This window comes from Lutjanus erythropterus, chromosome 11 (genome assembly GCF_056507025.1).
Source record: "Lutjanus erythropterus isolate fLutEry1 chromosome 11, fLutEry1.hap2, whole genome shotgun sequence".
Taxonomy (NCBI): domain Eukaryota; kingdom Metazoa; phylum Chordata; class Actinopteri; order Lutjaniformes; family Lutjanidae; genus Lutjanus; species Lutjanus erythropterus.
The window spans coordinates 12,521,125-12,548,727 of record NC_139327.1 but is presented as its reverse complement, the minus strand read 5'-3'; the positions used below and the strand labels follow the sequence as shown (position 1 = coordinate 12,548,727).

Below are 27,603 nucleotides of genomic sequence, written 5' to 3'. Positions count from 1 at the left end.
TAGAACAACTGCTAATATTAGCTTTAAAGTCCGACCACCAAAGTATGCTACAAGAGCAACCATCAATGTTTGCTACGCAGAAATCCAGTTAGCCAACCTGTCTGTTTGGGTAAAAACAGAAGCCCCAATAAGTTTATGGATGTTTTCTTTAAGTATGAGTGTATAGGCCTATATTAAATGTGCATAATTAAAGGTATTAATGTAAACGTGCAGTTGTACACAACAAAGGAGGGAATAGTTGGACAAACAATTAATAAACCTACAACAAACATAAAACATTATATTAGGCTGATGAATTTGACCATGTTTTGTATTTACGTAATCCAAAAGTAATGTAAAATATCAAGTTACATTACTTTAATGTTATGATACTTGGATTAGGCTACTGTCTACATTTTTTTGCAGGTAATTAGTAATTGTATACTTTTTTTTATGTAACCCCACAACCTTGTATACAGATACTGTATTTCTTTATTTTCCCCCTTTATTTCTCATTATAAAATTACTTACATGTACAAAACATGTTTGTTTTCTCCAAAGTTTTATTTGGAACAATGCCTTTTATACAATTCATAGGAATGGTGATTTGCATTATATAAAACTTTCCAAACATACTCTAAACAGTAAGGCTAAGTGGATTAAAAATGGATACATAAAGAAAATAAAGAAATTAAATAAAATAAGATATATCAATGTAAGGTTAATCCAAAAGTCCTCGACCAGTTCTCCATACACAGCCATACTGTATCTGTAATACAAGTCATATATATTTTGAGACCCCATCAGTATATCACAGTCAATCCCAATGGTATGAGAGAAAATAAAAGTCACAAATACAAAGCAAAAGCACCCTGTCTTTGTTAAAACACCACAAATTGTGACATATTCTAACAAAGTTGTTGAAATTTCTGATTTTAATCAGCTACTATTAGTAGAGAAGGAAAAGCATTATTTACTACATTCTTAAAGTTAGTGAAGTGGATAAATAAAATGAATGTGATATTTACCCACAATTATGATGGCATTTATCATATTGGATATTTCTCCAGAGGGGTCATCTTTAGAATTTAGTGTATGTTAAATGGTGTATGACAATTATATAGTTTCAAAAGGAATCAACCTCTGAAAAAAAGGGAAAAAAAGTCCTGTTTCTATCAGCATTTATTGATCAATTTATCAATGTTAAATCGTAATTGAATTTTTTGTTGTTATTGTATTAGTGAATTATTTTTTTGGGAGGAACTGGCCATTTTAGATATTATTTTATCTGGATGTTTGAGCCTTTTATATAGTCATGAAAGATTACATTTGAAAATCTTTCCAGTAGTTTTGTTGTTACACTTCCTATCACTGATGAACATTTGGCTACTTTGTAAATCTGCATGTGCAAAACATGTATAAATGGAAACAACACAGGTGTATTTCTTCTTTTGTCCTATAGAGGTCAGTGTCGCTGCCGCCTCATGTTGACTCTACCATGAATCTAGTAGTAGAAGAAGGAAGAGGGGGAGGAGCTGGTGTTTGAAAGTGGCGGGCAGTTATAACTCTCAGCCCACAGACAGTGGTGTAAGTAGCCTGCACGGGCAAAAGATAGAAGATAATCTAATTGACCGCAACAGGTGAAGTTTTATTAAGAGTGTCCGACAGCAGCATTATTCATCATCAACCAGAACCGATCAATGCAGTTTTCGTGATATTTAAACATTGTTACTGGAGGAAACGAGAGAAGGTACGTTTATATCAACGCCTTGCTAATAACAGCAGCTAGCTAACTTAGTTAACGGTAAACTGACGCAAACCTTAAAATGCTAATTATCCGTCTGCTGGGCAGAAGACGGTACGTTTGCCCAACCAGTATCGCTTATACAAACTGCTTTTTGACGGTTGCAAACTTTAAAGTTGGTGACTTAGCACATTTTGCAACGCGTCTTCATTGAAAATTTAAACGTCAACGAATGAGACTTAAGGTATCGTTAAATGGATTATGTGTCATAGAGACGGATTGATTGTGTAACGTTATAGTTACTGTAATCTGTAATTTAATCTAGTTTTTTGTAAATATCCATAATATTAAATTTGTTTTATGGTACAGCTCGGTGTTGAAGTGTCTGAACGTCAGATGGACTGTAGGTTGTGATGTCACCCTCAGACAAATACAGCAGCTCCAGAGACAGTGAATAATGGACCAACTGTCTGGACGCCATGACAACACCATGGTGGTGTTTGAAATGAAACTGGCGTGGATGTCTCAAACAAATTATTAACTGTGGTAAACCACAGTGAAACGACTAGAAAGTTCTGTTAAATGTGGAGACAGTCATCCATATTTGTAGATAGTGACGTTAAGCTTAAAAACTGGAATAGCACATTGCATTGTCTGTTTTTAGGGAAAGTTTTTCCTTTAATTTCATTGTTATTATTCTGGCAACTGTGGTAATCAGTCAGTTAACATTGCTTTCAAATTATAAAGTGATCATACTATACACTGTATATTACTATATACTAGCGGTACTTTTTGTGTCCAAGGGCAAGCCAAAAGCCCTTGGCACATTTGTATTAATTTGTATTTGTATTCATATCCATGCAAAATAGCCCTAATCTGTCAGTTTAAATTTACTTATGCCAAATGAAATGTGACAAATGGTTATATTACTCACGAAATATTTTGTAATAAAATAATTCAAGAATTCATTTGAAAGTTTGGAAAATTAAATCAAAGCACCAACACACTGATTTAAACCAGAAACATCACAAACTTCTAATAAAAGGATGACATGGTTTAATGCATTTATAATTGGTTTTACCAGGCTCCTGTCTCTTTGTTGGTATTGCATAATAAAAAGTCAGCACTAGCAATTGTTATTTGCACCTTTTGTGCAGTTCATCTCAAAAATCTCCTCTAGTATTCATGCAGTACATGTCTGCTCATATTCATGTCAGCACTAAAGAACAATCTCCTTATCTTGATAATGAATCACTGTACCCCAACATCTGCTGTTGTCACTGTCAATGCATTAGTGTTGTCTCTTAATTAAACTAATGTTTATCAAAGTCTTCCATACATTCAAAATATTTGACAGCATGCTATCTTGCCATAATATTGGACTGATATTCCTTCACTTCATTGTGATAACCTCTTCTGTTTCTATGTATAGGAGTCTTGCATCATGACAAATGAGGATGCTAAGGTGATCCCGGTGCGGGTTGCCTTGCGATGCCGCCCGTTGGTACCTAAAGAAATCAATGAGGGATGCCAGTGTTGTCTCACTTTTGTGCCTGGAGAGCCACAGGTGTGTGCTCAACAACATTTTAGGAAAATATATATATGTTTGTCTCTTTAGTCTGTTTTTACAAATACTCCGTAGTGTAGCTGCACAAGATTTAAAAACACTTAAATCGTTGTTCATTTTCAGGTGATCGTTGGCACAGAGAAAGCATTCACTTATGATTATGTGTTTGATCCCACTGCTGAACAAGAAGAAGTCTTCAATACAGCTGTGTCCTCCTTACTGAATGGACTTTTCAAAGGTAGCTAGTTTAATATGATGATTTATTGAATTCAATATGAAAATCATCTTTTTGTTTTTACCCTTTTCCTGGGAGGTGACTGTGGAGGTTCTGCAACTTACAGTAAGAACTGTTTGGGATTCATTGCTAGAGGAGATTTCACTGGAGCCTGTACTTGCCATCGGCTGCACACAAATGAAAATCACACTGGATACTTGGGAAAAATATTATTAAATTAAGATGTCCAATATTTATATTGAAAGAATGTCTTTTCATCTTCTCCTTTGAACCACTGTGAGTCCTTATTATATTGTCTTTTTGTAGGCTACCATGCCACAGTTCTTGCTTACGGGCAGACGGGATCAGGGAAAACCTTCTCCATGGGAGGAACATACACATCAGCCCAAGAAAATGATCCTTCAGTTGGGGTTATTCCACGAGTTATCAGGAGGATCTTTGAGGAAAGGGAGAAGAAGACAGACTGTGAATTCTGTCTGGCAGTGTCCTACCTGGAGGTTGGACATGTTTACACTGTTGATCTTTTTTCATATCATTTAGACATTTATTGTGTTTCTTGGAATCCGGCAAATGTTTTACTGCTCGATGGCCTTTTAAAGTAATTTAGTTAAGCTTTCTTTCCTTTATTTGTAGATCTATAATGAAGAAATATTGGACTTGCTGTGTACTTCTAAAGATAAACCTACCATCAGCATCCGGGAAGACCCTAAAGATGGCATTAAGGTGAATGACTTAAAAGTTATCGAGAATGAATGCACATGCCGTGAATCTCTTAAATTGTATCCATGTCTCATTCTATACCTTTTTAAATTGGCACATGCTGTAGGGTGTCTGCTTTAGTTTTTATGGACAATATGCTGTTTCACAGATCGTGGGTTTAACTGAGAGGCAGGTGTTCACTGCCCATGAGATGGTAGGATGTCTGGAGCTTGGAAATTCTGCTCGCACTGTGGGTTCCACTGCAATGAACGCTGCTTCTTCACGGTCCCACGCTATCTTCACCATCACTCTGGAGCAGCGCAGAGGAAAAGACAAGTTAGTTTGGTGTCTCACAATCATTTCCACTAATATCAGTCCACAGTAACTTTGACATACAACACTGCATTTACACACGGTGAACCCTTAGCGGTTTCATGCGCACAAAATGCATGTTGCCTGCTTTTTGTAGTGTGCTTGGATAAGCAATCATAAATAAATCTATATTTGAACTCCTTTGTATTGCATTGTACATTGAAGCAATATTCTAATACTGCAATTATCAAGCAGTTTACCAACAAAATAAAGATAATAACAAATGTAATTGTGGGGCAATTTATTCTCAAAAAAAAAAAAAAAAAATTACTACTGTTATCTCTGCTTCCCTGAAAACACTCAGGGTTTGACTAATAACTGGAAAATGTTTACAGGGTGTTGTATTGTGCATTTATGATAAGCGATGAAAGAAACCAATAGGTTTTACAGGTGTACACTGAAGGACAAGTTGACTTTGTTTAGCAACCTAACATTGTAAAGTCTGCTCTCAAAAACACAGGTTCCATGATGTAATGAAAATTCAATGCAATAGATAAAGATCCACAGATTCACATTATAGTAGTATAAATTTTAAGTGTATTCTCTATTGGCTGTTATTCTGACATAATTTTAATGTAACATTCATTCGGTCTAAACAGTTTTGTTTCGTTTGTTTGTTTTGTTTTTTTGTCGTGGGCTATAGTTATATCATTAGAGTTGGATTTGCTGGGACCAGCTTTAAAATTAGATTTCCATTTTCATTAGATAGTGAACTCCAGAGGAAAGGTTGGACATTTTTGAAAGGGTGAACTACAATAAATTAATTAGAACCTAGAGTTAACGATGTAGGAAAAATATCAGTGTTTCAGCTACTCAAAAAACATTAGACTGTGAGCATGGAATAGGGGCGAAAGGGATGTAGAGATCATTATATGTTGACCAAAACTTATTTGACATAATTTGTGTTTATGATAACGATACCATATGACATTGCACCCGTGTTATGTTAATGTGTGTGTGCGCAGGTCCATGGACACACAAAGCAACAGTACCTTCTGTAAGTTGAATATTTGTGTAATCTTTTGTTGCAGAGCTGACTCTATTGTTTCAAAATTGCACCTTGTGGATCTGGCTGGTTCAGAGAGGCAAAAGAAAACCAAGGCAGAAGGAGATCGTTTAAAGGAAGGTAAACTGAATATGTTTTTCTTAAAATTTAATTGCTTAAGAGTTATCAGCCTTGTGATTTTCAATTTGTGATCTCTCGATCATGTTTAGTGTACAATAACATTTCTATGTTGTCTCTTTGTATTTAAAGGTGTACTCGATAACATTGTTTTTCTTTTGGTGTTATTCATTTTCATTTTCAGGAATCAGCATCAATCGTGGTCTTTTGTCTTTGGGCAATGTGATCAGTGCCTTGGGGGATGAAAGCAAGAAAAATACCTTTGTTCCCTACAGAGACTCCAAACTCACCCGTCTGCTACAAGGTGAGCTTTGATGTAGATGTTCAAAAGTTACTTAGTGGTCATTGGAGTAGGCTCAGATACCATCCTCACTTTGAGGACCTTCAGAAATGAGCAAATCATATTTTGAGAGCAAGTTTTTTTTTTTTTGTGCCTGTTCTCTTACCGCAGAATGAAAACTTGTTTTGCTGCTCCATTGCATTGTTCACGTTGAGAGGTGTAATGCTTGTACATGCTTTCCTTTTATTTGTTTAACACAAAAATTAGAGCATTACACCATCTTGACTTTAAGCCAATCAGAAGCATTTTTCACTCTCATGCAACAGAAATGCTTTAATTTTAACCCATGCGGTTATCTACACAAGCTCTGAGAATCTTTCTCTTTTGATCATACACATTTGCTAAGCACACACATTGCCTGCTTATGCCGCAGTCATATGCATTGCATTGATGGAAAAACAGATCAGAAATATTCACACACGTCGAAGGAAAACTGCACAGAAATTTTGGCTGTGGACAAGACTGAGCCAACATAGGCATTATGTTTGTGGTCAAGACAGGAGGTTACCAATTAATGTACTGCAAAACAGGCGGGTTTTCAAAGCAGCAAGAATAAAACATAGTAAGTGACTGCAGAATAAATTTACTAAACTCTTTTTTGAAACTGTTTTCTGTTTGTTTCATCAGATTCTCTGGGAGGCAACAGCCACACTCTGATGATTGCATGCATCAGTCCTGCAGACTCAAACATGGAGGAGACCATCAACACACTGCGATATGCTGACAGAGCTCGCAAGATTAAAAACAAACCTATAGTCAATGTTGACCCCAGAGCTGCAGAAATGAACCGCTTAAAAAAACAGGTACAGAAATTGAAAGAATAAATTCTATTTTGTGGAGTTGACCTCACAGTCAGATCCCAAATTGCCATTGGTGTGTTCCTTTTTTTACAAGTTGGAAGTCTTTGTATAGACTACTGTGTAGGGAAAATACTACACACCTTCTTGTTACATTTAAAATGTAATAAATGTTTTGATTCACACACTTGTTTAGGTTCAGGAGCTGCAGGTGATGCTGCTTCATGCCCGTGGAGGAGTAGCTCCGGTGCTCTCTGGGTAAGAGATAAATTTCCCAATAAACCGACATCCCGCTGGGGTGTCAGATAGATGCATCCCAGGGTACCTATTACCCATAACAAAAGGCCATAACGGTTACTCAGTTCCTCTGTTACAGGCCTGAGTCGGCAGAGAATGTGACTAAGCTGTTGGAAAAGAACCGCGCTCTGCAGGATGAGAACAATAAGCTGAGCAGGGAGCTGAGCGAGGCAGCCGGACAGACTGCCTTCATGTTTGAGAAGATCATTATGGTGAGCCAGACCTTAATAACAACATTTACTAATCCTTCCTCCGCAGTCATTGTTGAAAGCTGATGGGAAAACTGTTACTATGACTGATACTGGCTTCGTTTTAAATTGTACACGTAGGTAGAGAAAGCCAAGACAATTGAAATTTGCATTAAAATAAAACACTCTCTCACAAACACTTAATTTGACACAGTCCGTTTATATTTTTAGATGTTCTCTCTCTTACATTTCACTGTTTTGCGTCCATCATATATGTCACACTGTGTTTACTTTACTTAACAGACAGAACAAGCAAATGAGAAACTACAAAACAAACTGGAACAACTGCGGCACCACAGCGCGTAAGTTCACAGAAAGACATGATTTGAGCAGGATGCGTCCAACAAAGCTTAAAGAGGACACAGAATACTTGGTGAAAGTCATTTGATATTTAATGGCCTAAGTCAGTGTTCATGATTTCAACAGTTTCTTGTTGACTGGTGCCACAAGGATCACCTTGAGCCACTCGCTATTTATTTACCTTTATTCCAGATGTACAGTGGATCTTGAGAACGTGTTGGAGACACTGGAGGACCAGGAGATGAAGGAGAAAGTTGAGGTGATGAGGAACCTGCAAGACATCATCTTGGAACTCAAGGTACAGAAGTCAGCTCACGTTATTATTATTGTCTGCGACAGTAGTGTTCAGTAAGGCTGAATGCTGAATTGGCCACTTTATTTGATGTTTATGCACTGAAGTTATTTAATTTAAAGATCCCCTCCAGGCATGTATTAAGACTTGCATGCAAATAGTCTGCTTGGAATAATAATGTGTAACTGATGTTTTTTTGTGCCAAAATGTTTAATATTCACATTAAAATCCTTAAAATGGCATCTAGTCCTACTTCATTTAAAATTTCATAATCTATGAATATGCAATTTTTTTTTTCCCCCCGCTGGACACAAAATGTCTCCTACTTCACTGTGAAGTCCATTCTCACTGTATGCTCACAGGTGGCTTTAGGTTTCTACATCACACTTGTATAAGTTGCAAATTGGACCAGCATTGACTTCTACACTAGTTGTGATGTAACAAATCTTGCTTTTAGGGACTGCCTTATGAAAGGAGATTTTCAGTAACACAGAAACTTTCCTTTTTCAGCGGACAAATGTGAAAACCTTCTAGTGTCAGACTCTGCACATGCATCTTATTGCACAGTGAAGCTCAAACATCCAACTGTAGGAACAAGAAGAAAACAAAAACAAGAAAAGCACTTTAAAAAATATAAAAAAAATATTGTGCAGTCACATTAATTATATTTAATCATAACATATGTAGCAAGTAGTACAAATTTAAATCCAACACTGTTTACTTTTTCTCTTTTTCTTTAAGAATGAGAGCGTAGGTATCGCCGCCTCCATCGAAGCTATGGCTGCAGGAGAGGACGGACCTGAGACATCTGGGAATAGCAGTAAAGATGCAGCAGATGAGTCCCCATCAGTATGTTGACGATTTTGTTCACTTAATGTTGTTATCTTATAACTAGATGATGGTTAATATTAATGATACTTTATAATTCAAGAATTTTACAGTGTTGTGCTTTCTGAATGTGCACATTTTGTACAGTTCTATGTATGATTTCTATACTTTTTTCAAATCAAACATGCATCAGCTGCAATAATAATTTTCTTCTCTTGCACACATAAATTGATCACAGAATAGAGACTTTCTCCGCAGCTCTTATTTTATCTCTGAAACAAATGAAAATTAAGATGTTTTTCCACCTGTGACACTTGAAACAGGATGCCACTGCCATTGTTGCCAAGGACTCCCCAGAGGCCATTACAACCCATCATGCACTGCGGCAAGCCCAGCTGTCCAAGGAACTGATTGAGCTGAACAAAGTGTTGGGCTTGAAGGAGGCTTATGTGAGGAAAATGTGCCAGAATGACAACCAGTTGGAGCCAATGCAGTCAGAGCACCAGGTAAGCAGATTTTGTTCTAATTTTGATACATACAATAAATTTTAAAATCACTTTAAGTTTAGTTATTTAGACACACTGGTTGTGCAACTTGAGTGTATATGAATAATGTAAATGTTTTGTGTTTTCTGTACCTTCCACCAGTTAACACTGGGGGTATACTGTGATGGTAACATCTATGTTATCAGGTTCATTTGAGAGTTGGTTTTGGTTAATTATAAAGAACAGTTTTTTGTGATTATATAAATTATTAGTCATATACATATATATAATTGTTGAGAAAATATGGACATTTTCTTTGCATTTTGTCCAACAGAAAAATGTACAGTGTCTGCAGTCTGCAGTGGATTCACTGCAGAAGGAGAAAGAGGAGCTGGTTTTAGCACTTCAGTCTGCAAAGAAAGACACTAACCAGGCCAAGTATGGACTTTAACATTGTCTTGTTTGTGCCTGTAGTAGTTTTTTTCCAAGTTATAAATGAGTTTGTTAGGGCATAAAATTTAAGTCATCTCATACGTCTTCATTCTTCATTTCCCTCTTCACCTGACATCGTCCTCCTTCCTCTAGGCTGAGTGAGCAGCGGAGGAAGAGACTGCAGGAACTCGAGGGCCAGCTTGTAGACATGAAGAAGAAGCTTCTCGAGCAGTCCAAACTGCTGAAACTCAAAGAATCCTCTGTTCAGAAAGTTAGCAAGCTCATGCAGGAGATCCAGGTAACCAGGGATTTCTTCATTTTGACTGAATTTCTTTGATAGTGAGAGATGGTGCATTATTTCAAGTGTAAACACACACAAACACTATAGTAGCATCTAAACTTGGTACAATGTGAACCTTAAGTCAACATGTGTTTCTTCTCCTGCATACACAGGTCACATTGAAAGTTCCTGTAATTGTAAACATTTTAAGTAGAAACATATGAGCAAATAATTTTAAAAAATGCTTAAGTGCAGATACTGCAGCCATTTTGGATGCAATTAATTTTCTAATCTCTGTGTCTGTTTTCATACCAAAGATATTGATGGTTTACTTTTTTTTCTTTCACCAACAGAGAAATTCATTTTATAGGGATTTTAGTGTCGTGCTTTCTTGTGGTCCATCATCACAATTGAGAAATGTTTTTTTGTGTGCTACACATAAAGTATTTAGGTCTGACATTTATTGACTGTCTTGAAGTGGCCAGCTGAGGTTTTCTGATGTTAATGTATTCACAGTCAATCATATTTCACATCCTGTGCTTTTTGTTTCAGAAACAGTTCTCAAGATCTGATGTTCATCCATATTAACATAATCTAATCAGATATTCTTACATTAAAAATGTCATTATCTTGTAGGCTGTGTACAAAATGTGACTGTCATCAAGATACAATCATAGTCAATCATTCTTGGGTCAAAAAGCCACTTCAGTCATTGAACTGTACATGTTAATCTATTCTATTAATGTTACCTAAGAACTACATAGCAGTAACACTATATCTTTGATCTATTTGTATCTAGCCAATCACCTAAGTGTATAGAACATTGTGGGAAGGTAAAATTTTCTGTAAAAAAAAAAAAAATCTAATTTTTTTTCTGCCTTTATCAGATGACACCATCATGTGTACGGAGTTGGTGTAGTACTTGCTAATATTTTGGACTATGTGTAAGACATGTAAGTCAGGTTCACTTCTGTTCTCACAGGCCATGAAGACCCAGCGTACACAGCTGATGAGGCAGATGAGGGATGACTCTGACAAATTCAGACAATGGAAGAACAAGAAGGACCGAGAGGTGATTCAGCTGAAGGAGAAGGTATATGAAGATCACGTTCTTCTGGAGACTCTGCAGGACATTTTCTTTTCTTATATTTGATTCATAAATTCACTTCATCAAATCTGCCAAATGCGTTTTTTCCTTATTGAGATCCTTTTGGCTTCACGAACGGCACAGTTTATCTTTTATCTGTTTTACAGGATCGTAAACGGCAGTACGAGCTACTCAAACTTGAGAGGGATTTTCAGAAACAGGCCAACGTTCTACGTCGTAAAACTGAGGAGGTGAGGCCTCTTTGTCTGGCTGTGCAATATCATGATGAAATGTTACGTGATCTACAAGTAAATATGCCGCAATTAATACTTAAAATATGTAAAATAGCAAATATATTTTAGATTTTAAAAGTGTCATTATTAAATGTAACTGGAAAGCGGCTTATAACAAGTTTGCTTTTCCCTACAGGCTGCAGCTGCAAACAAGCGGCTGAAAGACGCCCTGCAGAAGAGAAGTGAGGTAGCAGAGAAACGCAAAGACTCTCATAACAGAGGAATGGAGGGAGCTGCTGCAAGAGTTAAGGTAGATATACTTGGTTCTACGTCTTTGTGGACACACAAACCTGTATGTAGTCTGCTAGATATCACTATGTGCAAAAAAAACTGTAGCAGCCTGGGTCCTTTTCTGCATGTCGCCCCTCTTTCTCCCCCTTTTCCTGTTCCTCTTCAGCTGTCTCTTTCAGCTATCTCCAAAAAGGCAACAACAAAAAAAAAAACACCAAAAAAGAAAATAAAATGATTCCAGTAATTAAATTTCAGCCAATAATTATGTCTGATAAAGCAGAACGTGCTGTGAAGAGGGCACACCACTAAAAATATGTACCTTTGCTTTGTCTTTTTTGCTGTCACAGTAATATTTTAATATTTCTTCATAATTTCATCAATAGTTCAGTTTACAGCATTATTTCTCACCTTGAATTTGTCAGTTACTTCTTGCCACACCTGCTTGTGTGTATTTGTTATGGCTGCTTGGTTAAATTTACTTGGGATTATGTGCTTGGTCTTTCCATATTCATCAAAGAGAACAACAATCTCACCTTCTGTCCAGTCCGACGTTGTTTTTCTTTTTGTGTTCTCTTTGGTGTCCATTTTGTAGAAGGTAGATAACACTTCAATGCAATAATGCTGTAACATAATATTAACAGATGATGTCAGTGAAGTGTAACCATGCTAATGAAGTGCACGTGTGCTGTATCGTGACAGTAACTATTATAAAAGCTTCAGTCTAAAGGAGGAGACATCCAAAGAGGATTTATGCAGTGCTCCTAAATGAACCCCTTATTTTAAACAAACAGCAGATAGTTACTGTAACCAGCCACCAGTTCGGAGTGCAGACTACCTCTCCGTGTCAGTGCTAGTCAATGACTTAGTTCTCAAACATCTGTTGAACAAGAAGAACAGACAATTATCAGTAATCTGTCCTGAACTTCCATGTCAATGCATCTCTAACTTTTACCAAAAACATTATCCAGCCTGAGAAGTTGCAAATATGTTGAAGCTGTGAAACGTCTCAGCGTATTGAAGACATATTTTCCTGAACAAAAGTCATAATAGTAGTGTTGTTCATATGTAAAGATGAGACTGGGTTAGACTATGAGAGTTTTTTTGCATTAACTCTTTGACTGTATTCATGTGATCAGGCGTGGTTTCTCAATGAAGTGGAGGTGATGGTCAGCATGGAAGAGGCCCGGCGCCACCTCAATGATCTGCTGGAGGACAGAAAGGTGCTGGCTCAGGAGATAAGCCACCTCAAACAGCAGATGGAGGCAGGGGATCGACCCGCTGCCAAAATCAGGGTGAGATTTACATTATCTTACTATTAAGTATGCTCGGCTATGAGACTATGCACAATGCTGAGAAAAAAACAAGTAATGTTATGAAGAATCAATCCTTTACTTCGTGGTATCCCTCCATGCAGCGTCGGACACTGATCATCTCTGAGCTGGAGAGCCAGGGGGCGCTGGAGACACCTCTAGCCAAACAGGTGGAGAACCTGGAGACGGAGATGGAACTCAGGTGAGTCTGACAGAGCAGCTCAGTCACTGCCTGAAACTATTTTTAAAATTAGATTTTAAGATTTGACCAGAATTCATCTGAGCTGAGTCATTCTGCCACACAGCAGCTAATGAGACACAGAATTGGACTAACAAGACATCCTTTTATTTCAGGTTATTGTAATGTTGTCAAAAGCACTATTGGTTTTACAGGAAGACAGATTTAGTGCCTTATTTAAGGAACGGATGTGATTTTCAGAATGATTTGTATGTTCACAGGAATGCCCAGATTGCTGACCTTCAGCAGAAAGTTCTTGTCGCCGACAGCGAGGGGCGTCTGAAACAGCGCATAGACGGCATCACAAGCATAGTCGATGCAAAGTGTGCCCTCAAGGTCCTGATGTCTGAGGTGAGCAAAATACTAATACATTATTATATTCACACTTCTGTGTTAAATTGGTAAAAGTGCACCAGAGTTGCCATGATACCAGAATTTTAAACTTTGATACAATACTAGTATTTAAAAAATGATACTTGATGCTTCTTTGGATACCACTGAATAAAGACAATAAAAAAGTCCTAGGCACACAAAATAAGATTTTTTTAATTAACCTTCAGATGGTGCTGGTACAGAGTATGTCACTCAACACTGTGCAGCTTTGCTGCTGTGAACCAAATTTCAGGCCTGGCAATGACAACTGAACTGAAATGTGTTTTTTATAGCTGGGGTAGGTACCTGTACTGTAATTAATTTTGTTTGTATTTCCAAAAAACATCACATTTTCTCCATTGTTTAGCTGGTTTCTGCTAAAACAGCCAGTGCCAAGCTGGAGAGCGAGGTCAATCAGGAGAAAGGGAACGCACAAGATTTGAGGAAGATGCTGACTGATGAGAGAAATATCATGTCAACTATGGACATGGAGCACCAGCAGCAGCTGGTGGAACTCGAGCAGAGGCATCAAGAGAAGGTGCTCAGAGCTTTTAATCACATACACATTTGCATCTCATTTTAGAGACATGCATATTTATAAAATCTTTTTGTTTGTTTGTTTTCCTTTGTACAGGTCCTTTACCTCCTGAACCAGCTACAGAACAAACCCATTTGTGGAGAGTTGGATGAAACGGAGCGGAAAAATGAGGAGAATCTAAAGGAGAAGGAGCTTCTCCAGCGCCTCAAAGTCCAGGTTTGTCTCCACCAACTGAAGCATGTTTAAACAAACTCTGACTCTGAATTTGTCCTTATTTTAGGAGAAATCGTGCAGAATTATTGCAAAACTTTAACCGTGTGGTTGTCTGTAACATCATTTTAGGAAGAAGAGCTTGAAAAGCTGCGAGAATTGAGTGAGCAGAACCAGAAACTGGTGGAGCAGAATGAGCAGTACAGACAGGTAACTTTAAAATTTAGTTAAGTCCAACATGTCCGTCTATCATGCACTTCTTTGATCAGAAGGAACGTCATTTTAAATAGTCATTATTTAATGACAGTAAACGATATGGTTAATAATACCATGGAAGAGCACAAATATGTAAAAAGTGCTGCATTTATCTTCACTTAAGCTGTGTGATTGGCTCAAACCGAACCACACCTTTCTTTCCTCCACAGAAACTCTCACTGCTCCACCTGGCAAGTGGAAAGAAAATCCTCGCGCCTGCAGCCATCAGTGAAAACAGCCCGGATGACTCATTTGACTACATTCCTCCAAAGGTAAGTTATTGCCGATATTCTTCCTTCCTGTTCATTGTGTGTTTTTATATAAGGTTACTTCAGTTTTTAATATGGGAGTGAGCTAATGTGTTCCCTACAATTAAAGAAGATGTTTATTCAGGGCAAGTGTTGCACCAAGAATTATGATTCTGTGAACAGTATCTTTTTTGATTTAATGCAAGACAGGTCTTGCAGCTGGACAGGATTGTGAATTAAGATATTTCTCCATTTGTTTATGTATTGTTCAAATTTATATTGTTGGATTATTTCGAGTGGATTGCAGGACTATGCTTTCCTAGACGTGGTGTAGGATTGTATATTGGATCAGTAACTGACAGGTAAATTTACTTTGCAAAGGTATACTGCCAAGACACGTGAAATTTGGGGATGAAGGGGGAAAACTGCTCGATGTGGGATGAAATGTAAATGTAAAATTCTGGGATTTTAGGACTTTGCCTCATGGAAAGGTAGTGGTGTAACAGATTGTTGTTGGTCTATATGGATCACTCCCCACGATTCGGCACACATGATCCGCAGACTAAATGTAACCACCATAGTGTTAAATAAAGTTTTACTGTTTCCGTTACTTTTCAAAGTAATAATTCACTAAATGCCAATGCAGAGTTGCAGTGAAAAGCCTGGACAGATCATGCTGTTTTTTGCTTTGATGCACTCTGTGTGGCACCAGGGTTTTAAAAAAAAGGAAGAGCAGCTGATTTAAAAGCTTTCACTTTCACCTCCTTCCAGTATCCAGTAGGACGTGACAGCAGGTAATGTCGCTGTATAACAAGGAAACAGGGTAGGCTTGTCATCAAAGAAACGGAGCATGACATTGTGATATTTATTACAACGTTGGCGATATCTGCTGCTGTACAGCTCACTGCAGCAGCTCTGTGTCTGTAACACAGCCCTCAGACCTGATTAGCTCCTACTACCCTACTCTAGTTGGTCAGATAATTCTGTGGGCGGGACATTGAGTGAGTCGACCGAGTTAATATTGTGTTTATTATATGTATTATACCAGAATACAGTATATGATTATATATTTTTTAAAGTATACTGTATAGTATTATGATATATTTACCATTAGCATGGAGGTGAATGCTGGCTCTGACATAGCTGCCTCTCTCTGCCAAACACATTTTTTAAAATTCATTAGCTCTTACCCTTTCTTTCTTTTTGCTGATCCCTTTCAACCCTTTCTTTTGCATTTTGCTGATCTGAAAAATGATCCAATCTGTGACTCAAAACTGTGATACAATCCAAACCTTGAAATTTTTCATCTGTTACACTTTCTTGGATAGGGATGTCACGATTGATTCATTGATTCATTTTGACATTGGCTTTGATTTTAAGGCCATTGTTAGACTATGGAGTCTTGATTTGTAAAGCTGATTTTATGCCCTGAAAACTGACATTTACATTTTCAAATTTTTCTTTAAAAAGATTTTATATGGTATCGCAAAACGGCCAGTAAGCTACAATGTGCTGTCTTTTAAGTGTTATTTTTATTTTTCTGGTAGGTGGGGGATGGAGAGGGAAAAAAATATACTCGGAGAATCACAGATTCATGGAAATTGCGTGTAAACATGTGATTGAGTGTCCTTTTCTCATGTTCTCTGCCAACAACAGCCTAAAACGAAGCGCTTCACCACAGCTAAACCACAGCTGGATACGGCCATCAACATTGAAGAGCTGATGTCACCCAGCGAGGACGAGAATGACGCAGAAGAGGACGAGTGGCGTCCTATGAAACCTGAGAAGGGACGCAGAATCTCAAAGAAATCAAAAGCAACTGGGGTAAGAGTGGGATTACAGTGTGACCCAGTAAGCTCCATAGACCCTGACTGTCCACAGTGCTCACTGAAAGATCACGAAGCATGATAACAAATCATATGCAGCATATTCAATCAGCCAACTGATGGGGAAAAAAAGCTTTTCCTCATTTCATTGATGTCACATCATTTAAAATGGACTAAATCAGTGAAAAGCAGAGGTGCCATCCAAAGTCAAGAGAGTTTTGTGTGAATGTTGTAAATCTTTGTTGTTATGAACCTGCATTTTAAATTTGTGTGTATTACACTGTTATAACACACCCTTTTTTTTAAGGCTCAGGATAGTTGTGATGTAAAGAAATGTCATGATGCCAAGCAGTTTCTTTGTCTTTAGTGTGCGTGTAAGGGTCGCTGTGTCAACAAGCAGTGCAGGTGCCGTAAAGGAAAGATGACATGTGGGGAGAACTGCCAGTGTGATCACGAGAAATGTCGAAATATGGATAACCAGGCACCTGCTGAGGTAAGACATCTAATGATTTTCAGCATTTGGAGAACCTGAGACTAAGACTCAGAACTAAAGTCATCATTAGACTGTGAGATTCTATATTACATCAGCAAGTGTATAATAGAAGTAGTAATTATTATTATAAAGTGAGGGATTATAAATTGTAATGACCTGTGACTAATTTAACAGATTATTAGATAATTTGTTATTCATGTTCTAGTCAGATTTAGCTTTGATACCTTTGTTTGCTGTGTTGAAGATATTGAATTCTTTTGTGAAAACACAGTGCAGAACAATAAGCTCTGGTCTCAGTTTTGGAACTTCTGTTTCGTCATTTCAGGATGTAAGTCAGGCAGAAAGTGCTTCCAGAGACTCTGTGTCTCTCCATGATGCCACATCCGTCAGCCCTGACAACACCACGTTCTTCAAGCCTCCATCTTGTACACCCACCAAGAAGGTAAGCTGACTCCTTCTGAACGCTGAACAATGTAGGGAAAAGTCATCCAACTGGTGGCCCTGTGAGTGATGGGCATGCATGTTTATGTTATACTTAAAGGGTAACCAATATTTTTCAACCTGGACCCTATTTTCCTGTTTTTCTTTTGTGTCCAAGTGACTAATGGGGACAACTATTTCTGAAATTGGTCCAGTGCTGGGCGAGAGCGCTGCAGCTGTCACCCCAGAAACAGGCTGTAATGTAATCCTTATGGGAAATTGGGAACCATCAAGCATGTTCACTAAAAGTGTTTGTTTTTGTCCCTGACAGGCTGAGATTGTTATTCTAAGTGTCTGACATTATTGAAAGGATCACTACAGAGAGAAAGTTTCTTTAAAGCCTCTGAAAACTTGGCTTGAAATAGTGAAATTGTATATATGATATTAAAGTTTAATTTCTCATTAAGCATCGTCAAAGATCTGAATGGAAATAAATACCTATAACTATCAGAAAACAGCTAGTTTTGCTCTTCAGACCATTTTCCAAGAGCATGTGGGCGTGTCAGCTCACAGTTGATTGACAGCTGCCTCAGGAGTCCCAACATGGAAGCTAACTAATGTCTTGCTGTGGACTGCGGTTGAAGTGTACACTATATTAAGAACACATTCGCTGCTTTACTTTGCTGTCAGGCAGGGTTTTACAGCGGGTGACTGAAGCTGCTGTCTCTGCTCTTAATAACCACCAGTCTCCATGGACGGAAATAGTCTTTTTACCTCGCACGGAACAGGAGTTGTAGGAGATTGCATTTGTTAGTTAATTAATTTGTGTCTGAATGAACGTTACTTACTGTTGATTGAGGTAACAGTAGACTACTCTCTTGTCGAGCAGAGAAACATGACTGTTTTTTTGTTGTTGTTGTTTTTACAATTGAGTATTTTTTGTTTAACCAGAAACTACTGATTTATCACTTGTCAAAGCCAACACACACCTTACAGAAACAGTAATTTTAATATTGTAAAACAAAATTAATTCAAATTAAATTCTCAAGAGAAACAAAATGAAACTGACTTTCCACTGTTCCAACAATCACCAACTCTGGTTTGGTACAATAAACTCTTAATTCACCATGTTAGATGTAAAAATATTAGGAGAGCAAGTGGGAGGTTGGATGTCAGAAGAGAGAAATGGACAGAGAATATTTTCACATCTGACTCAGTGAATAAAAGGTTTGTTTCAACCCAACCAGAGTTGGTGATTGTTGGAACAGTGGAAAGATGAACCAAGATGGTTTTGATGAGTTTTTATTATGTTTCTGTTGAGTTTGAGTGAAGATGAGATAAGATTTAGTTTTTTCTGTAAATGAAATCTGGTGAGGTTGGTGAGAGCAATAAATTGGCTGTAATCTTACTCTCTGACAACATGATGAAAAGGATCACTTCAAAGATAGAACTTGTTAGACACTTAGAATAACAATCAGAGGCTGTCAGTGGAAAAACAAGTGGTTTTAGTGGACGTACATCGTTGGTGTAGAATTTGCAGTCTGTTTTATGGCTGACAGCTGCAGCAGTCTCACTCAACACTGGACCAGTTCCAAAAAATGTTGTCCCCATTAGTGAGAAATATGGTCTAGGATGAAAAACACCAGTTACCCTTTACGACTTAGTAAAATATGCTGCATGTTGATAAATTTGTAAAGCAGAGCTAACAGCAGTGTACCAATATGCACTATTGTAGGTGCTTAAAGAAATTGGCGACATGGGACACCCCACTGCAGACCTGATGTTGGACAGGAGAGAGGAAGAGGAGGAAGATGACAACGAGGAGGACAGAACAACAGTCAGCTTCCTCAAGAAGAAGAAAAGACTCCTGACAAGTTTTCAGAACAGCTTTTTCTCTGGATGCACTCCAATCAGAGAGGAATCTTAACCAGGACAGTTTCAGGTGTCCATATGTGTGTGAGTCTACGTCATGTCTTCTTTTATATGTGACTAAACTGTTGTGTACTGTAACTTGAAAGTAGCTGTTGATTCTAAAATGCTTTGTTTTCTGTAGAGGGTAAGAAAAGGACTGTGAATAGATTGAATTGTTTACTGGAATTCACAATGAGATGATCAAGAAGCCTGTAAATAATAGAGTAGTTTAACGTAGTATCTGATCTGTCCCGTAAAGTAAGAAATGACTTTACTAAAATGTCAAATCATTTAGTACACCGATTTACAGTCAAGCAGCTTTACACGAGTACTGTTCTACACACAAATATAACCTAATGTCTCGGGGAACAACCTTCAGGTTTTTCACTGTGCTTTTACTATCAGAGCTGAATAAAGTCTTACAGTCAAATCTTGTTTTTAAACAACAAACTATGTTTTGTTTTGTTTTTTTTGTGTGAATGTTAAATATCACAGCATCATACTTATGATCATAAGTATGATCATAATCATAAATAATTTATTTCATTCATTAGTTTATGATTGTTTTACTTCTGACTCACTTTTTAGCAACATTTATTATTGAGTGAGAAGTTTTTTTTTTATTGATTTTTAAAAATCTTCACTGAAACACTGCACCATGAAGCTAATTTAAATTTTTCCATTTGCTTGGTGTACTTTGGCCCCATACTGAGGTTATAGGACTGAAGGACTGCAGCACACACATTTCTTTCTCACAAATCCTCAGAACGCTGAGAAGAACAAAATAAATCCCAATTCAGCAAACTGTCCGCACCACATTATGTCTTTGGTATTGTTATGTAATGCATTTTTTTTTTTCTTGTTTCGCTGCTTAAAAATGTTTATTTTCTCCATTGTGTTCTTTCCATCCATTACTTTCTACAAAGGCAGCAAAGCCTTGAAATGTCAAGAATTTGAATTTACTTAGATGTTGAGTCCAATTTCAGTGCACTGGATCTTATTAGCTCTTTTGTTAGGAGGTTTTACTGTCACATCTGTTTTGTGCCTGTTTGGATTAACAAAAGCCTGAACCTTCCTTGCTTGTTGATGCTTTCTGGGAGATTTCCTTCAGGCAAAATTATTAATTAGTTAATAAGATTTTGGTAAGCAGCCTTCATATTTTCCACATTGTTTTTAGTATCAGGTGAATAAAACTGTGTAATTAATATACAACTAAGCCATGTGTGTGTAATTGTTGAATTGTTTTAGATCAGATGTTTTTAAAGGCACAATGTGCAGCATTTTCCCAAAAAAAAACAAAAAAAACAATGTACAGACTCATATAAACATGATCTCTTTTGATCATCACTTCTGATCCATCATGGAGGTGTCAGTGTCTGCAGAGACTGTCCTCTGCCTGTATTTCGTTATCTCCTCATTATTTTGCTGCGCTCGGGTCACTTTACCAACCAAAAATGTTGGTGTTTGAGACACAATCAAATATCTTTCTGGTGGGGTTAGAAACAGCTCAGATAAATCCTTTAAAGAACAACTTAACTTAAAGCAGAAATGTGGTGATTCCAGCTTCTGAAATGCCCAGGAGGAAATGTTTCAATTACTCCAAAGAGAACAGAAAGGATAGACATATATAGAGAAATTCTAATATAAAAAATTTTTTCATTATACTACAATATATAACATTTACATAACATTAGAAATACGTATAAATATGTGCATATTACAGTATAGAACAGTGTAAGTAATGCTGTATGTATTGCACAGTTGAGTTATTGTGCAAAATTACTGTAATAGTAAGACAGTGTACAATTTAAAACCTAATTTTAAATGATTGGTTATGGCTGCTTTAGAGGAGACCTATTGACCAACATACAGTATATTCAAATATATCTTTAATGAGCTAATATCAGCTGATATGCCAGCTCTGTTTTTCACTGTTTTCTTACACTTAATTTGACAGATTTGACAGTCACTCATAGTGCAGTTTTATTGTTCCATAGTATCATTGTGTTTTCCAGTTATTTATGGATAATGATGAAGTCCACAATGCAACAGCAGCATCTTTCAGGTTGTTTGGGTTGTATTGCAGTGACAGTAACACAGCAGCAAAGCAGTCATTTTCTTTCATAGCTTCCAGCTCCTCTTCAAAGTTCTCCGAAGTCTCTAAAGGCAGCGGGTGATGTACAGTGGCGCCTCATCTCCTGGGTCTTCCCTGAGTTCTCCTGGGTTCACCATACCTGACGTCTCAGTCCACAGCACCAGTGGCTCCGCGTTCTGCAGAGCTCCTCAGCTGCCTCAGACTTCTTCAAGAACACGCCAAGTTTTATCAAGTCCAACCCAACACATAAACCCATATTCCAGAAAAGTTTGGAAACTAAAATGTAAATAAAAAAGAATACAATGATTTACACGTTCTTTTCAACCTATGTTCAGTTGAATACAGTACAAAGACTAAGATATTTAAGTTTTTTGGAACTGAGGTTTGTATATTGGAGCACATGCTGTGAAAGAAGCAGCTGTTAATAGGAGCCTGTGCTGCACAAAACAGGTGTCAATAAGCTCTGCTGAATACCAGTACCAGCTGTGAGGTGTTTGTTCCTTTTTGTAGTGATTTTGAAATTGTAAAAACAAGCTTAGATATAACGAAGCCTTAATGTCCTCTCTAGAAAGCTGAGTTGTAGGTCCACGAGTTATCTGTCAAGCAGTTCAGGTGGCAGTTAGCCTCATAGCCCAAGTAGCTCATGACACACCTGTGGGCAGTTTTGTAGTTTTTGATGAATCCCAGTGAGGTGTTGTTGACATTTCTGGCTTTGCTCTCAGCACGGAGTCTGTACTTTATTTTGGAACAAAAGCTCTCCACCTGGTGGCATTTCAAATCACTGCCAACTCTTCTCCACAAACTCCCCAAACGTTTCACCTGATCAGCAGCAGATGACGGCGCTCTGAGCGAGGCTGCGATGGCTGCTTCCCAGGCCAAAGACAAAGCAGTATTGTTTGACTGTTTATTGATTTTTCAGATAAAAAGAAAAGCACATTCAGACTTTGTGAACAAAAAAAAAAAAACAGTTAAAAAGGGACATGGAGGAAAATGAATACATGAGCGACATATTACAGATTCAAATATAGTCTGTGTGAAAGGGAAACCGACAGAGAAAACCGGCTCATCTAGTTTCAGATTGGAGAGATTTCATCAGGCCTCTGGGAAATAGGTTATGAAGGCTCCCTCCATGAATACAGAAAATATTCATTTTGTCTAAAGAACAGCGTCAGGTCTCTGACAGCGGGATAAAAAGGGAAATGAGAGGTCGCTTCCATTAGATGAGAATCACTCCTCCAGCCAAGAAAGCTGAGGAGGAGACAGCTTTGTTTAGGGTATTAGAAATGCGTCTCTCTGTAACAAGGGACCTCTGCTCAGGAGGGTATTCTGAGCCAGAGGCCTGCTGCTTTTGTTGCAATGCATGCTGGTCACCAATAGAGGTCAGAAAACTTCTTATAAGGCTCAAGGAAAATCCTCAGTTAGTTCTACTTCTGTATATGAGCTTGTAGATCCTTCCTGAGCCTCTCTGCATCAGATCCACTCCATTCTGACAGCTGCAAACTCTTCTCACCCAAGAACCCAGAAGCTTTGTTAAGGCTCAAACGGTCCCACATTTTATGACTGCTTTTATGTGTCGGGATCAAGAAATGAAAAGTCGAGCAGAGGAATATGAAAAAGAATCATATCCAACCCCGGCAGTGAGAATATCTTTGAGATCAGAAGAGACGAGTGCTTGATCCTCACTGTTTTACCATTTGAACTTAAGGAGGGGAAAAGTGTTTGAGGTTTTTTCCTTTGTACGGGATTTAATATTTATTATATTTCACAGCGAGTTCATACTTGATGTGAAATAAGTTCATGCATCTGGACTTTTAAAGACTATTCAAATAAATGACTGACTCATTATCTTAAAAAGGACTCTAATTTCTGTGTAGAAGTGTCATTATATCTTTGCAGTTGTCATCCTGTCAGTGTTAACAACCCGGGCAAAATACCTCTGATTCTATTCATGCTTCTTTTATCTCACCTCATAATTACATGTATGAGATTTTCAGACAGATTTCATTCATTTGTTTACCATTTTGTAAGAGTCAGCTACTCAAGATCTTGGACAGCTTCTACTCTTTTGTTTTTTCAGTATCATGGTTGTGAGATAGGGGGCAGTGCTGATATTAGTTGGGTACTTTTCTTAGATGAAATAAATAATACACAGACAAAGCTGTCCCCGTGCTCTTGCTTTATCCACGACCCTTCAATAGTTTAATTCAGTAACAAGTAAGTTTATAGTTAGGGCAGATAGAAACCTTTAAAACTTAAAACTTAATCCATGTTTCCACCAACCATTTTTAATGTTTTCAGTTCATGAACATTGACTGTAACATTTTCATTACCTAAAATATCTTGCTCAGCGTTTGGTTGTACTAAAAGACACTCTAAAGAGTTGGCTGTTTATTTTTTCCTCTAAGTAGCCAACATTTTGCAAAATATTTAAAGTTAACATGAATTACGGAGGCACCTTGCTAACTGAGCTAGCACTGGCTGATAATTTGCTAACGGTACCTGGTCCCGTTGGACTGGTAACCTGTGTAAACTACAGACTGTCCAACCCTCGCTCCACTCATCCACCCTCTCATCTAGATATGGTCACTTCTGACTCCAAATTGCCAAGATGGTGACACCCAAAATGCCAAACTCTTGCCTTCATCAAGGACCACTGTATAAATAATGAGTTTGTGAGGGACATATAGAAGACTAAAATCTTTTCATGGGCTCCATACGACACATGATGAGCTCCTCTGGGAGGAGGGACATAAAAATTCTGCAGATTGAACACTATTGGACACAAATAATATAGGTCCATGTTAAAGGTCGAACAAACAACACAGATACATTAAAACTTCTGAAAACTTATTCGACATTGAACATTCTTGATTCATCACAAACAGATGTTAATACTTCATCAATAATGTGTGGATGTGGCTGAATCAGACTGATAATGATCAAACAACCCAACAGATATAAAATTTGATTCAAATGTTGCTAAACCCTGACTGTTGCACAGAAGTAAGTGATGTCACCTTTTTCCAGCAGAGCTCCGCCCACTGCAACACCAGCAAGAAGAGCTCAGAGAAAAACAGAAATCTCTCAAATGAAAAACTCATAACTGTTACAACTTTGGCAGAAAACATCTTATTCATGTAGGATCCCATTACTCATAGACAGAAGCTGATTGAGGAAAAAAAAATTTTCGGGGACTTAAAACACATCCTCTCTGAAATTTGTGTTTTCAAATACAGCTACCTGATGATGCCAACATGTACTCAAATATAATGTGTTACACTGCTGGATTCCTCTTGACTTAACAGTAAAAAAGATTCAAACCAGCCAATACAAAAGGAAAAACACTCCTGTTTCTCTTTATGCGAGAAACATTAGTTTAACGTCAGATATCTGAGGCCCGGCTGTGTGAAATGGAAATGCGTTTAAAGCTTTGAAGTGGCATGTTGGAAAAGTGGACGTGTTTGTACTGTCACATTTGACTCAGCCATGCAATACCTTTAAAAAGTCTCCCACATTGCTGCTTTTTCTTTTGATCTCAGCTTTCCTGATAAGTTTAAAATGAGTGAACCAAACTCCTGTAAAACTATGAAGAAAATAAAGAGCGAAAAGGGGGGCTCTCATCAGAACTCAGCACACATTTAAACACAGATAAACACAATTTGTAGAAAGAAAATCAAAGAAAAGAAGGGGACTGAGGCTAAAGATTGTTTTAACATTAAATAAGTAAATTAAACTCAGAAAACTGTACAATTTGTCCATTAAAAGAAGATCAAGCACCCTAATAGAGTCAATCATTTCTGAAATGAGATTGTGCCATGAGATCAACCTCGCTGTGTGACCTTGTGCAGATAATTTCACACTCAGCAGATTGATGTCGTTATCTGATCTAAATTGCAGTAGAAATTATTATGACCTCAGGCGCTGTCGATTCAAAGGAGCAAGAAACGACTTTATCTGTGTGGCAGATTAATGCTGTGCACATATTCTTTCTCTTAGAGACACTGGACTCTGCACTCAGGCATACCAATCCCTTGAACTTCTGAGATAAGATAGCCAGAGTTTATGAATAAAAGAGGAGGCAGAACATGCAAAAGAAAAAAATCCTATCACTTAGAGGAAAAATGTCTATATTTCCGTGCACCTTACACCTTTATGGTTATGTTCAAGGAGTTTGTGCTGCAGTCGCATAGTTAAAGCAGTGATTTTTATGTCCATGTGAAAACAGAAAATCGTTGGAACAACAGTGTGTCCCTCTGATATACATTCTGTTTCATTATGAATCTGTTTCGCCTCTGTTAGATCACCAGATAGCACCTCTTTTATTTTCCAGACACTCCTCTAATAGATCAGGGATGAAAGATAGAAAGATATTAAAATAATATCCATGACTGAAAAGAGTCAGATTCACAAATCCAAGGTATATAACAGTAAAATACAATGGACTGATAGTCAGAGATAGGAGCTAAATTAAACCAGAGCAAAACAGTAAACTAAAAAGCTGGGTTGCACCAACAGGATTCATTTTTACACCCAGTTTTAATCATGGATTAACTTTAATTCTGTTGCACCAAAAAGTTAAACTACTGTGATCCAGTGTTAAACTGTTTTAACACGTTTAAATATACAAATGATGAGGTTTACCTTTTAAAATGTCTGCCTTTTAAAAACTAACTGATTTATCAACTTCCCCAAAGAAAGCTGAGGGACAGACTCCACCCACTTCTTTTGCTTCAGTTGATGCATTAACCTTTTTTTTCTTATTGTGGTTTTGTCTGTTTTTAATCTTCAATTATTTGGCATTTTGCTCCATTAACTTGGTTCTTCTTAAAGGAGGATAACTGGAGCTTCTCTGTCAAGCCATGAGGATGCTAACTAGGCTAACTAACCTTTTAGCTTAGATTCCAAACAGTGTAACTTTGGATAACTTTTTAGTTAGCTAGCAAACAATATAATACTTTGTAACATTTTAGCTGGTGTGTACTTCCATACTAAAATGCCTCTATGTTAACTTTTTAGCTACCTAGTGTGTCCAGACTCCCAAAACAAACAGCAACCAAGGAAGCTCAGTGCTTCAAGTTAAATATAAGTAAGGTTTCCCTTTGCTAGTTGAAATGAACCTTTAAAAATTTGTTAACTGGTAACCCATATAATATAGGTTACCACGGTTACGTGATTACAACCAACATGGAGGCTCTCAGAAGGTATACTCACTATATACTACTCACTGAGCAGTACATCCAAAAAGACACATACTACTGTTTATTTACACAAAAGTATGTTAAACGTTTTGGGTATGTAGTGCCTAGTATGTGCTTTCTGATGGAACCAATGTTGACATTTTGATAACTTTTTAGCTCGATGTAACGTAACATTTTGTAATGTTTGTTAAGGAATAAAGAGCAGCTGACAGATAAATGTTTTTCCCAACTCTTCTGTTTATTATTTCCTGACAGCACTCTAATTTACTTTTTACATTTTTATTTATTTTATTTTAATTTGCTAAGCAAGCATCTCCATAATGATTAAACAGTTTAATTTTGGTTTATATCAAACTTGGATTTACTGAACCCCGATTAGTTTTTAATTGTGCAACAGACCTCTGCTTAACTGCAAGTCTGGCATTACTCATTTTAAAGCTTGCTTTGCTAAACCCTGACTAGAACTAATCTCAGATCAAATCAACCTTTGTTGGCACAACTCAGCCTGAGTGTTAATGTTACTGTCCAACAGTTTACCACCAGCACTTTGTGTCACATGTCATCATGAGTCATTTTACAGTTGCCCTAAAGTTAAAGAATTACATATGTGATAGAGTTTATCATTCAGGGTCATTTACCATAAGTTTTGCTCTCACCTTACTTACTATGATTGCTTTTTGTTACATTATTAATAATGTGCAAGCATTAAAGTGCACTCTGCACCCTCTTAAACACACCATTTAATCAGCCTTTTATTGTGCTTTTTCTCACTCTCGCTCTGTGACTACAGTCCACAGTCTTTTGCTTCCTCCTGTGCTATTGCTTCATAGCTCTGAGCTTCATATCTGCTTATTCCAGTA

General features: G+C 37.4%; 1 protein-coding gene across 1 annotated transcript; it reads left to right on the top strand.

Moving 5' to 3' along the window:
* Nucleotides 1-1,545: 1,545 nt before the first annotated feature.
* Nucleotides 1,546-19,900, top strand: kif4 (kinesin family member 4). Its single transcript, XM_084730839.1, has 31 exons — nt 1,546-1,729; nt 3,156-3,290; nt 3,414-3,528; nt 3,832-4,022; nt 4,159-4,248; nt 4,394-4,560; nt 5,628-5,722; nt 5,904-6,023; nt 6,687-6,862; nt 7,053-7,114; nt 7,233-7,365; nt 7,645-7,703; nt 7,894-7,999; nt 8,735-8,842; nt 9,145-9,327; nt 9,641-9,744; nt 9,892-10,036; nt 11,001-11,111; nt 11,273-11,356; nt 11,535-11,648; nt 12,766-12,921; nt 13,044-13,141; nt 13,399-13,528; nt 13,917-14,087; nt 14,184-14,303; nt 14,430-14,507; nt 14,723-14,824; nt 16,457-16,624; nt 16,994-17,119; nt 17,445-17,561; nt 19,275-19,900. Exons 2-31 carry the CDS (start codon nt 3,168-3,170, stop codon nt 19,464-19,466), a joined length of 3,744 nt encoding a protein of 1,247 aa, XP_084586965.1. The 5' UTR covers nt 1,546-1,729; nt 3,156-3,167; the 3' UTR covers nt 19,467-19,900.
* The last annotated feature ends 7,703 nt before the right edge of the window (nt 19,901-27,603 follow it).